This window comes from Pan paniscus, chromosome 6 (genome assembly GCF_029289425.2).
Source record: "Pan paniscus chromosome 6, NHGRI_mPanPan1-v2.0_pri, whole genome shotgun sequence".
In the NCBI taxonomy this organism is placed as follows: Eukaryota; Metazoa; Chordata; class Mammalia; order Primates; family Hominidae; genus Pan; species Pan paniscus.
Genome location: NC_073255.2, coordinates 101,262,013 through 101,276,220, shown reverse-complemented (window position 1 = coordinate 101,276,220; position 14,208 = coordinate 101,262,013). Strand labels below are relative to the sequence as shown.

Here is a 14,208-nt window from a genome sequence, read left to right as displayed (position 1 = left end):
ATGGTACTTTTCTACTGCAGTGATGTTCCAATAGCTTACATTACTAAAAAAATTAATGGGCTAATAAATTATAATCTGCAAAAAACATACATTTTATTTTTTGTATTTTTGTTTTATTTTTCCACAGGTTATTGGGGTACAGGTGGTATTTGGTTACATGAGTAAGTTATTAGTGGTGATCTGTGAGATTTTGATGCACCCATCACCTGAGCAGTATACACTGTACTCTATTTTAAAAATCGAGGCTGGGTGCAGTGGCTCATGCCTGTAATCCCAGCACTTTGGGAGGCTGAGGCAGGCGGACCACGAGGTCAGGAGATCGGGACCATCCTGGCTAACATGGCTAAACTCCGTCTCTACTAAAAATACAAAAAAAAAAAAAAAAAATTAGCTGGGCGTGGTGGTGGGCGTCTGTAGTCCCAGCTACTCGGGAGGCTGAGGCAGGAGAATGGCGTGAACCCGGGAGGCAGAGCTTGCAGTGAGCCGAGATGGTGCCACTGCACTCCAGCCTGGGCGACAGAGCGAGACTCTGTCTCAAAAAAAAAAAAAAAAAAAAAAATTATTCATAGTGATGCAGAAAGCAAACCAGAAGTGTTTAATTTAACCTGTTTATTATTTTAAAATGATTACTTGTTGACTTAGTTTTAGCCATTAATCAAATAAATGTGAGATAGGTATTTGAAGTCTTCTGGAGAAAAGTGAGAAAGGAGGGTTTAGTCAAGGTACATCTGAGTTTCGACCTTAGACATACATACATCTCTGAGAATGCATGCACATTCAATATTCAAGGCTCAAGTATGCTCAGTGTCAAACTTGAGATTTTTATAAAAGAATATATCCTTTCACAGACTAAGGTAGATTTACATATTGCACAGATTTGTGTCTCCTACATAACTAAAAATTTCAGGATGATTCTGGGTGCCATTTGATTGTTTTCAAAATGTTAGCATGGCAGGTTTCTTGGTGCATATTGTTTCTTGTCGACTCAATCAACTTCTTCTGAAAGTTGAACACACTGGTATGTAAGATACTTAATACCACAGTCACAGGCTAAAATTCACTAGTCAAATATAGCCTCAAGAACCTATATTATGATTTCTAGTCATGAAAACCTGTAACTTTTCTATGAAATTGTGACTGCATTTTATTCATCTATGCCTGCGGTTCTACAAACTCTGGGTTTCTCTTGATCTTAAAATTCTTTCAGTTTTCATTTTCTATTTGCTTCACGCATTTGACAGTTTAAACGAATGTATTAAAATTATTTGAATAAATACGCAATGTACTTGTATTGCTCTTGCAGTTTCAGTTTTACTATATAAGGTGTCTAATTATACCCATTAGATAAAATAACCTCATCAGTCATTAGACATCAAAAACTGAATTAAGCTACAGAAAACGTTGATTTTTGAAAGCAGCCTAGTATCACTGTCAGCTTTCCATGACGCTGATGTTTGACTATAGTAAAACAAATATAATATGTATATCCCTGATCTACTATCTATATTGTATAAAGTGGCAATGACTAAAGGGGCAAACAAGTATTATATTCATATACTTGGTCATTTCCTCCTCCATGAAATGATGTGGGTCTGTTTTGCAAATTTTGGTGAAACTTCTTCAGTGAAAGTGTTAGCTGGGCAGATCTATAATTTTTTCTTATTTGGACAAACTTATTCTCATGTCATTGCAAACTGCCATCTGCAGGAAGTAAACACATAACATCTCTCTACTGCCATTCATGCTTTCTTCAAATTGGTGTATAGTAGCTATAAAGGTAAAACTTTTTTGGCTTAGAATATAAGTTTAGCCACACTTTTGGGTCAGGAGGCCACATTTGTTCTATAGGCTATGTTTTATTATCATTATTTTTAATTTATTTATTTTTGAGACAGTTTCACTCTTGTTGCCCAGTCTGGAGTGCAATGGCACGATCTCAGCTCACCATAACCTCCACCTCCTAGGTTCAAGCGATTCTCCTGTCTCAGCCTCCCAAGTAGCTGGGATTACAGGCATGTGCCACAATGCCTGGCTAATTTTGTATTTTTAGTAGAGACTGGATTTCTCCATTTTGGTCAGGCTGGTCTCGAACTCCCAACCTCAGGTGATGTGCCTTCCTCGGCCTCCCAAAGTGCTGGGATTACAGGCGTGAGCCACCGTGCCCGGCACTAGGCTATGTTTTAAATCCAAGGATAAGACTGGATGGTAGTAGTGGTTGGGTGAACTCAGCATTTACTGAAAAGTTTTCAAAATGGCAGGATCAGGATGTGATTTTAGGATATCAGAGAAAGAGAAAAGGGTGCTAAATAAGAATAGCAAGACAAAGACAGAACAGATAATGTGGGTAAATCAGATGACTAGCAAAGTTAAGATCAAGTTTGAGAGAAGTGCCCTCAACTCTCAGAGGTTACTCTGGACTTTCAAGATTGTTTATAGGTTTGTGGTTCACAGATGAGCAGGGTTGTACATAGTTGCCAAATTGAGCAATATCATGATGTTCTATTTTAAATTAGTTTTTTATACAAGTTTTTCAATATTGATTTTTATTGTCACTTTTCTAAACTACTTTTTTTACCCAAACCACTTGTAGTATACTTAATGGAGATTAATTATACAAAACAACCTTTAATGAGAATTTTGAAACCTGGAAACATTAAGGGATAAGTTCTATGGTTATATGCTTGAAATAGGAGCCAATAAAGTAGTTTTTCATGAAAATATTAATTTTCATTATCTTATCTGTGTGAAACCTTATATTAAAATTGAAATATTGTACATAATATGGCATTTGTTGATAAATATTTACAGTACTTATGCATTAATTATTCTATAAGTTATTAAACATTGAATGTTTATACAAATACTATGTGATGAAGAATAAAATTGAAAATAAATATTCCAAATTATTGAGAGTACATTTTGTTATTCTTTTTCAAACTATTAAAAAAATCAGTAATACTTTTTAAGTTCCTTATACACTCTGGATATTAAACCTTTGTTGGATGATAGCTGGCAAATATTTTCTCACATTCTGTAAGTTGTCTGTTTACTCTGTTGATAGTTCCTGCTGTGCAGAAGCTCTTTAATTAGGTCCCACTTGTCAGTTTTTGTTTTTGTTGCAATTGCTTTTGAGGACTAAGTCAAAAACTCTTTGCTAAGGCTAATATCAAGAAGAGTATATCCTAGGTTTTCTTCTAGGATTCTTATAGTTAGAGGTCTTATATTTAAATCTTTAATCCATATTGAGTTAATTTTTGTATATGGCAAAAGTAGGAGCCCCATTTCATTCTTCTGCGTATGGCTAGCCAGCAATCCCAGTGCCAATTATTGAATAGGGAGTCCTTTCCTCATTGCTTATTTTTGTCAACTTTGTCAAAGATCAGATGGCTGTAGATATGCAGCTTTATTTCTGGATTTTCTATTTCATTCCATTAGTCTATGTGTCTGCTCTTGTACCAATACCAAGCTGTTATACTTACTGTAGTCTTGTACTATAGTTTGAAGTTACATAATGTGATGCCTCCAGTTTTTCTTTGTTTTTGTTTTTGTTGTTGTTTGCTTAGCATTACTTTGGCTATTCAGGCTCTTTTTTGGTTTCTTATGAATTTTAGAATAGTTTTCTTCTAATTCTGTGAAAAATGATGTTGATAGTTTGATAGGGATAGCAATGAATCTGTAGATTCCTTTGGGCAGTATGGCCATTTTAACCATATTGATACTTCCAGTCCATCTGAATGGAATGTGTTTCCATTTGTTTGTATCATCTATGATTTTCTGCAGCACTATCTCCTTATAGAGGCCTTTCACCTTGTAGAGATTTTTCACCTCCTTGCTTAGATGTATTTGTAGATATTCTGGTTTTATTGTGTGTGGGTATTTTAAATTAGATTGTGTTCTTAATTTGGCTCTCAGCTTGAATGCTATATGTGTATAGAAATTTTGCTGATTTTTAGACATTGATTTTGTATCTTGAAACTTTATTGAAATCATCTATCTGTTTTAGGAGACTTTCAGCAGTCTTTAGAATTTTCTAGGTATAGAATCAATCAGTGAAGAGAGATCGTTTGACTTCTTTTTCTATTTTGATGCCTGATTGCTATTGCTAAGATTTCCAGTGCTATGTGGAATAGGAGTGGTGAGAGTAAGCATCCTTGTCTTTTTCTTGTTCTTAAGGGGAATGCTTCCAGCTTGTGTCCATTTAGTATGATGTTTGTGAGTTTGTCATATACGACTCTTATTATTTTGACAAATGTTCCTTCAATGCCTAGTTTGTTGAGAGTTTTAATCATGATAACCCCATTAAAGAGTGAACGAAGGATATAAACAGGTACTTCTAAAAAGAAGACATACAGGAAGCCAAAAAACATTTAAAAATGCTCCATATCACTAATCATCATAGAAATGAAAATCAAAACCACAATGAGGTATCATCTCACACCAGTCAGGAAGGCTATTATAATAAGTCAAAAATAACAGATGTCAGAGAGGCTGTGGAGAAAAGGGAAAGCTTATACACTCTTAGAAGGAGTATACATTAGTTCAGCCATTGTGGAAAAAAGTTTAGAGATTTCTCAAATAACTTAAAACAGAATTACCATTTGACCCTGCAATCCCAATTACTGGGTAAATATCCAAAGGAAAATGAATCATTCTACCAAAAAGACAATGTGTGTTTGAAATACTTTGAGCTCCTCTACTAACTCACTCATATGTTCATTGCAGAATTATTCACAATAGCAAAGACATAAATTCAACCTAAGTGCCCATTAATGCTAGACTGGATAAAGAAAATGTGGTATTTATACACAGTGGAATACTACACAGCCATAAAAAAGAATGAAATCATGTCCATTTCAGCAAAATTGATGTAGGTAGAGGTCATTATCCTAAGTGAATTAAGGCAGGAATAGCAAACAAAATGCTGCATGTTCTCACTTATAAGTGAGAGGTAAATATTAGGTACATGCAGACATAAAGATGGCAATAATAGAGACTGGAGACCACTGGAGGGGGATGAGACGGAGGGGGGCAGGGGCTGACAAAATGCCTGTTGGACACTATGCTCACTACCTGGCTAATGGGATAATTTATACCCCAAACTTCAGCATCACACAATAAGGCCATATAACAAACCTGCATATGTACCCCTCATATCAAAAATAAAAATCTAATTTATGAAAAAATCAACAACAGCATTCTTGATATGCTTGATAAAAGCCCACTATCATTTTTAACATTGAATCTCCTTTTCATTAACCTTTTTCCAGCAAGTTTCAATTCCTTTCAAATATTTCATTGACACATTTTAGAATAAATAATACAGTCTCATAAAATGATTTAAAAAGTGCTATTTTCTTTCATCACCTGCATACTTTTTCAGAGGAGTGAGAGAACTCATATGGGTCTGTAAAACACATGTGCTTATTTATAAAACCCAGTTTGTCTCTAAATAAATTGATGCTACTGGTGCTCTATTTAGAATACATGCTTTATAAATAATCGAAGTTTCATATGTTTTACCTAAGGAATTAAATGATTATTAGAGGAGGCGTATTCATAATGCTTTTTCTGGTTTTCTTTCAAGGATCCTCTGTTTCACCTGGAATCACCCAGATCTGAGAGAGGAAGGGGCAGATGTCCTTTTGACCCCAGCTCCTCCTTCATCTCCACTTTAATTGGTAATTGTCATTGCCACAGACATCAGGTGGTAGTCATAAAGATTTTAAAACATATACTTCAACTTCAGTTACATTCTTTCAGCATTTCTTTACATACTATGCCTTGTCATATCTATTTTCTGGTGCTCGAAGCAATGATATTAAATTTCAAGCCATGTTAACCTGAGCAATTTGACTCTAAAATAAGTGCAGATGCTATAAAGTGTGTGTGTCTCACTCTGAGAAAACAAATTGTCGTTTAATATCTCATGTATTTGGTGTCATTTGATGCTTATAAAATGCAATTATATGAAGACTTTATAAAAATTTTGTCAGAGAAATGAAACTATTTTAATATGTGTTAATTCTTCATGTTTCAATTATTTTGTGACTTTAGAGAACTTTTAATATTCTTTATGGTATCTTTCTCTGTTATTAGTAGAATTCAGCAGAAACTCATCTCTTTTGAGAACTTAAATTTATTTATCTAAATTTCTGTTAATCTAGAATGTAAACTATAGAATTTGACCCGCTCAACCTATCACTAAATGTACATACAGAAATAATGACGTGAGTTGATAAAGTTGGATCTGGAGTTCAATTTGATTTAATTTAATTAGACAAGGTACCAAACAATCTCACTTAAGACACAACTAAGTAATATTTTCCTGCAATTTGGGGTTAAAAATTGCAAACTTGGCAAACTATTTCAGCACTGTGACAGTAAAGACTGATGAATGAGCTCCTAAGCCTTCAATTAAAAAGAGCAATCCCCAACACTGACATAGGTACTAATGGAAATGATTTTCTTCCCTCAGCGTTGAGAGGTTCTGATGCACGTATGGTGCAGATGTGCAAGGTTGCATTATTACATTTATAATTTTTAGAGTTATATGCTAATATTAGGTCATCTTCTTTGCAGAAAATGAGTACAGAATACAATGTAGAGACTTCACATTCTAAATAAACGATTAAAACTTAAAACTCTCTCCTGATGATTAAACCATATTATATACTTGATTTAGAGTTGATATAGATGCTACTGCATATTCTTGAGAATCTGTGTTCCCTGAACATATTCAAGTCAGTTTATTTTGTTGGGTCTTGCATTCTATTCCCTACATCTGGTTCTCAGGTGTAAAAAAGTAAAGCTTTTTAAAACCTATGTATTTATAGAGCAAACACCTCATGTTAACTCTAATTAATGGGAAAAGTTTGATATACTTCAGCTTCATAATTGGACAAGGCTATAAAATGAGAATTATATAGTAATTAAGTTCTTCAGGGGCTTGAATAAAGAGGTACAATATTTGAGAAAAATAAATATTAAAGAGAAAATATTAATTTGAAATATTTTGAGTTTCTCTACCAATTCTCTCTCTCTCTCTCTGTGTGTGTGTGTGTGTGTGTGTGTGTGTGTGTATAAACAGAGTATTAAAAAAAGGAAGACTTTAAATATGAGAAAAGGGTTGCCTAAGTCAGGTTAGACTTAGTAAAATCAAAACCTTAGGAATAACACTTTTGGGGGATGCCAGGTCCATAAATGCAAGAAATTCCAATGCAACTGACAGAATATACATTAAAATTTATATATCTCATAGGCTCACACCATCTTTTTCTGAAGTTGTTAGTGAATTTTTCTTCATAAAGATTTTAATATGTTTGAAAAAAAGAGACTTTCTTATCTTTCTTGTGCCGTATAGTATCTTGCAAAGACTAAGTCTCCTATAAATACTAAATGTAATTCTTACTGAGGTTCCTAAACAAATGCAAAATTAATTTTGGAATATTATTCATAAGAATCATAAAAAGGGAATTGGAAATTAAAAATTACACAGTATATGCTGCTTCTATAGTGAAATCCTGAGAATATTAGAAGGCAAATTATTTTTTAACATTTCATTTAAAGAGTTAATAATAATTTCTATGACCACCTTGCCACTTACTACTCAGCCTCCCTAGGAGTTTGTTTCTGCATGAAGCCAAGAATTTAAAAGTTAAATTTCTAAGAGGGGAAATATTACTGGAGGGACATTTCCAAGTGAGTTTCATTGAACCTCCAAATCAAATTACACTATGCTGAAATCTGAAGTGCTTGCCATCTGGGTGGCTGTTTCGCTTATTTCGAAGAGAAATCAAATCAAAGGAGCCCTCCAAGCTAAACACAAAAGTTATAGAATAATCCCTCCAAAGAGAAGAAATAAAAATATAATTCTTCACATTTATCCATTCACTTTCATCCCAAAGTACCTTGGAGAGATCATTCACTCACTGTGGAAATGCAGCAGCCACTGGATGGAAACCTGATAACCTATGTGAGCCAGAAACTCTTTAAAAGAGAGGAAGTGAAAATAATTCACCCAATTGAAAAAGCAGCAGGAATGTGGGCTGGAAAAATGAAGCTACCTGAGTTGGAATTTGGCAAGCTCGGTAGTGCTTACTCTGACTGTGAAAGAATGTATTAATGGGTATTTTGTGACCACACATGTTCTCTGCTGATGGGTTAAGACAAGCCTCCAGCAAAAAGATGACTATCGTTAGATTATTGCTACTTCTTAGTTTCATGGTTAATTATATGTCACACAATGTTTAATGTCTGTTCACATGAAGACAAATTTAATGATAATACACTGAAACTGGTAGCATACTCATAAAGCTGCTTGACCTAAAAAAAAATGGTGCTTGCAAATTAGAGAATTTTCTATGTAATTTCCTAATTTTAGATACAATTTTAATTCAGTTAACTTAAATTCAGTTGACTTAAGGTCATACGAAGAAGAGGTTAATAAAAAATTGAATAAATATTAAAGCTTATTTGATAGATGAAAGACAAGTTATAAAGCACATTTTTATTCCATTTATAATCTAACTTAGAAATGAAAACTTGATAGCTTGTAATAATTCTATGTGACAAAGGATTTAAGGAGTAAAAACAAGCTTCTAACTGAACTATGTCATATATATTCAGAAACTAATCAAAATGAAATCATATATTAAATAGGCTTGCTCTTCCAATGCGTCTTTGTAGTAACACAATTTATATTGGTAGCATATCAGCTCATATCTCAGGTGCCATATTTCTGCATGTTTGGCCAAGTTTTCCTCCAGTGTGATTACTCCTACTGTATTTGAAGTGGTTTTAAGTAACTGTCTGAGGAAGACAAGGCATTACAACTTGATTTTAAAAGCAGCTTGTTGAAACAATAAATTTTTCAGTATAATGAATTGCTGCATTGCGTATCCATGCCTTTCAAATCATCCAAATATACTTAGTAATTATCTTGCTACTAAATTATTGAGTTTGGTAAGTGGCCAAATAAAAATCCAGGAAATAGTGTTCTTTATGTCATGTGTCATTTTAGCCAAGAAGCAAATATTTTTGCTGACTCTTTTTATCAGTTATATTTGACATACTATTGCAATATTCTAATTAAGTTGATAATATCTTCAGTAACGTTACAGTCCCCCATAGTTTCTCCTTTTAATTCTATTGCCATTTTTATTTTTAAATTTTATTCTGACCCATAGTTGTACTACCAATTCCAGGTATAATTTAATCCTACCATTACTGAAATGCCTAAGGTATGATAAGACACATGTAGCTAGAGTTTGGGGGAAAAAACACCCTGATTTGTCATGTACCTTTTGAAACTTTGCTTTGAAAGGATTAACTTTGTTGTTGGAGTATTTTTAGGGATGCTTTTCAAAGTAAATGCACACTAAATTTTATTTTAACACATAATCACTAATAAGACATTTTATAGTCCATGAATTTTATTTTAACAAATAATCACTAATAAGACACTTTATAGTCCATGAATTTTTCCTACACTTTTTTTCTATTACTTTTTTCAGCAAATAAAACTACAAAGTTTACAGCCACTGAAATCCTCTTCCTGACTGAGCTTTTATCCATAATAATACCTTTGTGAATATATATCCTTATTATGAATTTTGTAAATTAAAAGTCAATGTCAATTGAATGAATGGGAGTTAGAATGCATGCAGAGAAAATTTAAGTTATTGTTTCAAGTTGTTAATAATATTAAAACATTTTAAATAATTGTCTATTTTTAATTAACTATATTTGCATTCAGGGAATAAACTGGCACAAAGTACAGTCATTTATTAGAAAAATAAATGAAAAAATTATAAATGAAGTTAGAATATTTGTCTTTATAATGATAAGTTCTACAAACATAATAAGCAAATGTGCTGCCTCGTGTTTTGAATTCACCTCAACTATATAGAAACATAGACTTCAGGTTATTCCCTTACCACTTTCCTGTCCCTAAAGAATATCTATAATTTCTTATCCAAGGCTGCTGCTCGCTCTCTCTCTCACTTGGCAGAATGCCCATTATCCACATGCTTATTGTAGCTTCTGGCCATGACTGCTAGTCTCTAAGGAGCTATTTGAATACTTTACTTATGGTTCCGTCACAACGAAAAGAGGTAAAGGACGAAGAAAAAAGCCCCACTCTTCAATTCCCCACTTATATTCTCTCCTTTGAGAATCTGGTTTAACCCTCATGGTATCAATATCATTGGTTTGCCACCAAGAAAACTCAAGAGTACAGCCATGGGTGCTGGCACACACAAATAAACAGATTCAAAAGATGTTTTTATTGTTCCTTCATGCCTCAAAACCACCTTCTTAACACTGAGAGCTAGTGCTAATCATCTTCCCAAACCAAAACAAACCGAAAGCCCAAACAACAGCTAAATGCCCAATAAAATCACACATTCAGAATCTCACATTCTTCCTGGTTTCTTTCAGCATCCTAAGCAGAATGTGAGTGTGAACCGGGATGTTGAAATATGTGAGTCATTTTCATCCATCCTCATCCTCCCAAGTGCATTTTGTTTCTCTTTGTAGCTATGCATGTCATAGTGATTCTGCAAAACAGTCCATCCACAATAGAATAATGTTCTAACAAAATTATAAAATCCAGTTATAAAGTGAGGCAGCTAAATCAGTCTTTAGCCATATGCTGTTCCATGAGGCAAATATGTTTCACATTATTTAGATTTGCATAACATGCATTTATAACATAAACAGAAGCAATGCTTGAGTAAAACTTAACAAGATAAGAAGGTCATGAAACACTACTGTGAATTTTTCTTGTTATACAATTAAAATCCAACATGGTAAAAACTCAGATAATATATAGTCTATGAACAAAACTCTTGATACGTTCCATAAAATATTAAGGCAATGCAATGGATTTAATTAAAACTTCAACTAGAGTTTACATTGTAAAAAAAGGAGTTATATAGAAAAGTACTTTAGTTACACATTTTAGAATTAATATAAAGAATGTGTTTTTATCTATTTCAAAGAGTCAAATGATTGTCTTATTTTCTTTCACATAAGCAATTTAGTGTTGACACAGTCTTTTAATCACAATATAATGTCCTTTGGGCTGAAATTCTTGGGGACCAATTTTTGAAAAAAATAGAGTTCCCGTTTTAATCTATTAAAATTAATAACGTAAGGCCCTCAAGGAACAAAAATTCAAATTTGTTATCCACGTAAATTCCCAATAGCCTTTTCTTTCGTTTGATATTTTCTCTCTGAAACAGTTTTTAAAAGTTAAGATCTTATCCTGCATTTTTTTTTTTAATCTTTTTTTAGGCAGGGTCTGGCTCGGCTGGAGTGCAGTAGCACAATCATAGTTCACTGCAGCCTCTACCTGCCTGGCTCAAGAGATTCTCCCACCTCAGCCTCCTGAGTAGCTGGGACCACAGGTGTAGGCCCCCATGCCCAGCTACTTTATTATTCATCATTATTATTATTATTTGTAGAGATGGGGGTCTCTTTATGTTGCCCAGGCTGATCTTGAACATCTGAACTCAAGCGATCCTCCGGCCTGGGCTGCACAAAGTGCTGGGATTACAGGCGAGAATCACTGCACCTGGCCCTGATTGTTGACACTTCACAGCCTTTCATAACCTTTTTTAAACCCTGAAAGGAACTTCTGATATATTTAATTATGAACTCATTAAGCCATTCTTTGATTCAACAGATATTTATTGAGCATTTTTTGTATTTCAGACATTAATGAGGCATCATTTCAAACACACAAGGAGTCAATAAAAATATAGTTGGATGAGCAGTAGGATAGAAATAGGTACCAGAGCTACAGTGGCACTAGGAACCACTACACTAAAAAAGTTTGGCCAGACAAGGTGTCATGGAAAAAGCGGACAATAACCAGGCAAAAGGAAGGTGAGGTGAGAAGAGAGGTGTGGAATTCTAGGCCAAAGAGCAGAGAGAACATAAAAGCTTGGCAGTTTCTGAGAATTACATGGCAGTCTCTTTGATTCTACAGATAACTGAGACCTTGAGATTTTGAACAGTTTGTGGTGGTCAAATAGCAGATTTTGAGCTAGAGACTTGGCTTGCCAGATTTCCACTGCAGAACTATTTCTACTATTCTTTCTTCTCTATATAGAGACTATTGTTGAGTGTGAGAAGTTGTTAAACTCGCCCATCTCCATAGACATAGAAAACTAAATCCTTAGATAGTTCTTCTGTTATAACTGAAGCCCTAAAAGGTATTTTAATCTTTTTATAAAATGTTTTCCTATTTTAATCCATGAAAATATGATTTATCTAGATGTTATTTTTGCATTCTGTAAAAGATCAATGTATTGATTCACAACTTTTCTGATACCAAATAGTTATAATAAATTTAATTAGAGACTATGTATTTCCTACAAATTGTATTAAAAATTTTAATAATGCCCAGTATTTTTGCTTATTTAATTACTATTAGGTATTATTTTACCTAAGGTTTTATTAATATTATTATTTATTTTTCACTAACGTGTTGTCTTTCTTTTCTAATTTTCTTAGGAAAGTATTTTGCCAAACATAATTATTATCAATTACTATGAATTTTTTTAAATTTGCGTTGATATGAAGATATGAAAGGAATATCTCTCCCTTCTGAGGAAAACCTAACATTTCCAACAGAAACACATTTGTTTCTATTTACGTTGCTTACAGTTTTTAGCACCTATATAGTGTCTTTGAAATTCAAGTCATACAGTTCATATTGTGTTATGGGAATTGCTCACAATTTTCTCTGTCCTGAGTGCAAAATGGGAAACTGGGTAACATTGAGAATACATTATTTTTTCTCTTGTGCAGAGAATTGTCTCTGGATATGGTATTATCTAGCATCATAGGGCTGCCACCTAGTGGCTCCAAGGAATACTTGTTTGTTAATTTTATAGCATTGGTTAAAACGATAATTTTGAAACAATGTTCCAAATTAGGATAAATCCATTAAAATCGAAGTGTACTAATATAAATATTATTTTCCCATAACAATATTTTCAATTATCAAAGTCTAAAATACTTTAAGATATAAAATCAAATATTAAAAATTTAAAGAATAGAAAACTTATGATTTTAAAGAAATCTAATCTTCATTCCCATTATACATTAAAGATTCAGACCAGCCCACAGTAGCGAAATAAATTATATTTACAACCATTTAACAAGCTGGCCTTTATATTTGGTGTGGTAAACATAACTCAACTATAATAATTAAAAACAAAAATATTTCAGAGAAATCCTCACTCATGTGTTAATAGTCAATTTTTTTAAGTGTCAACTTGGTTGTTTATGCCATAGAGTTGATGATTCCAAAGTCCTTTTAATGACTCTCTTTTATCCATGTTCAAATAATGCAGACTGAATTCCAGGTAACAGGTCATATTCCTAACCACTGATTGCATTTATGCATTTGGTCTCAAAATACTACTTCTTCAAACATAGACATAAAATTTCTGGGGAAGACAGCACTAATTAAATGACTTTGATAAAAAACTATGTTAATCTTTTCCCTTTCTATTATCAAATAACATGATATGCTTAAGAGTTCTAACATAACTTTTCTCTACCAAATTATATATTGTTAAGTCCAGATTTAAATCGTCATTTAGTTTTTGTTATTTTCCTTACATCATACCTCTCACTGAGCGTAAGTTGAATATACTAGAAGAACTCAACAAATATATCTTTTTAAAAACTCTGTGATCTTGAAAATTTTCAAATACAAAGAAATTTGAAGTAAAAGTAAATTTAACACCTGTATACCATTTACCTTGATTCACCAATTGTTAACACTCTGACACATTTACTTTTTCCTCTCTCATTTAGAATATATAATTTTAAAATGAATTCTTTTTTGGAAACCATAGATTGTATTTATTTGTATCTCATAGAGTGTTTTAGGCATCCGTAGAGGATTTTGTGAACAGAGAAAAACTAATTGGAATTATTTATCTTTTTAAAATGAAAAAGACTATTATAGTAGTACTTCTAAAGCTTATTTTTTTAATCTTTGAGTTTAATTTATATCATATTATTCTAAATTTGGTATAACAAAAGCAATCATCTTTACCTTTAAAATATTAATAGTTAATGCAAGTTGAAAATAAACTTCCTTTTAATTTATCTTATATATAATTTAATTGATCATTTTCTCAAATGTTAAATCATACAAAAATGCTTACACTTCTGAAGTTTTCCAAA

The 14,208-nt window shown here is 32.8% G+C and overlaps 1 protein-coding gene across 2 annotated transcripts in view; it reads left to right on the top strand.

Moving 5' to 3' along the window:
• The window catches only part of SEMA3E (semaphorin 3E), a 283,628-nt gene that overhangs the window by 223,585 nt on the left and 45,835 nt on the right, over positions 1-14,208 (top strand). For both annotated transcript variants that reach the window (XM_003822740.5, XM_034964340.3), the window contains exon 5: positions 5,585-5,678. In XM_003822740.5, coding sequence (XP_003822788.1) covers positions 5,585-5,678 — 94 coding nt within the window. The remainder of the gene's footprint in view (positions 1-5,584; positions 5,679-14,208) is intronic.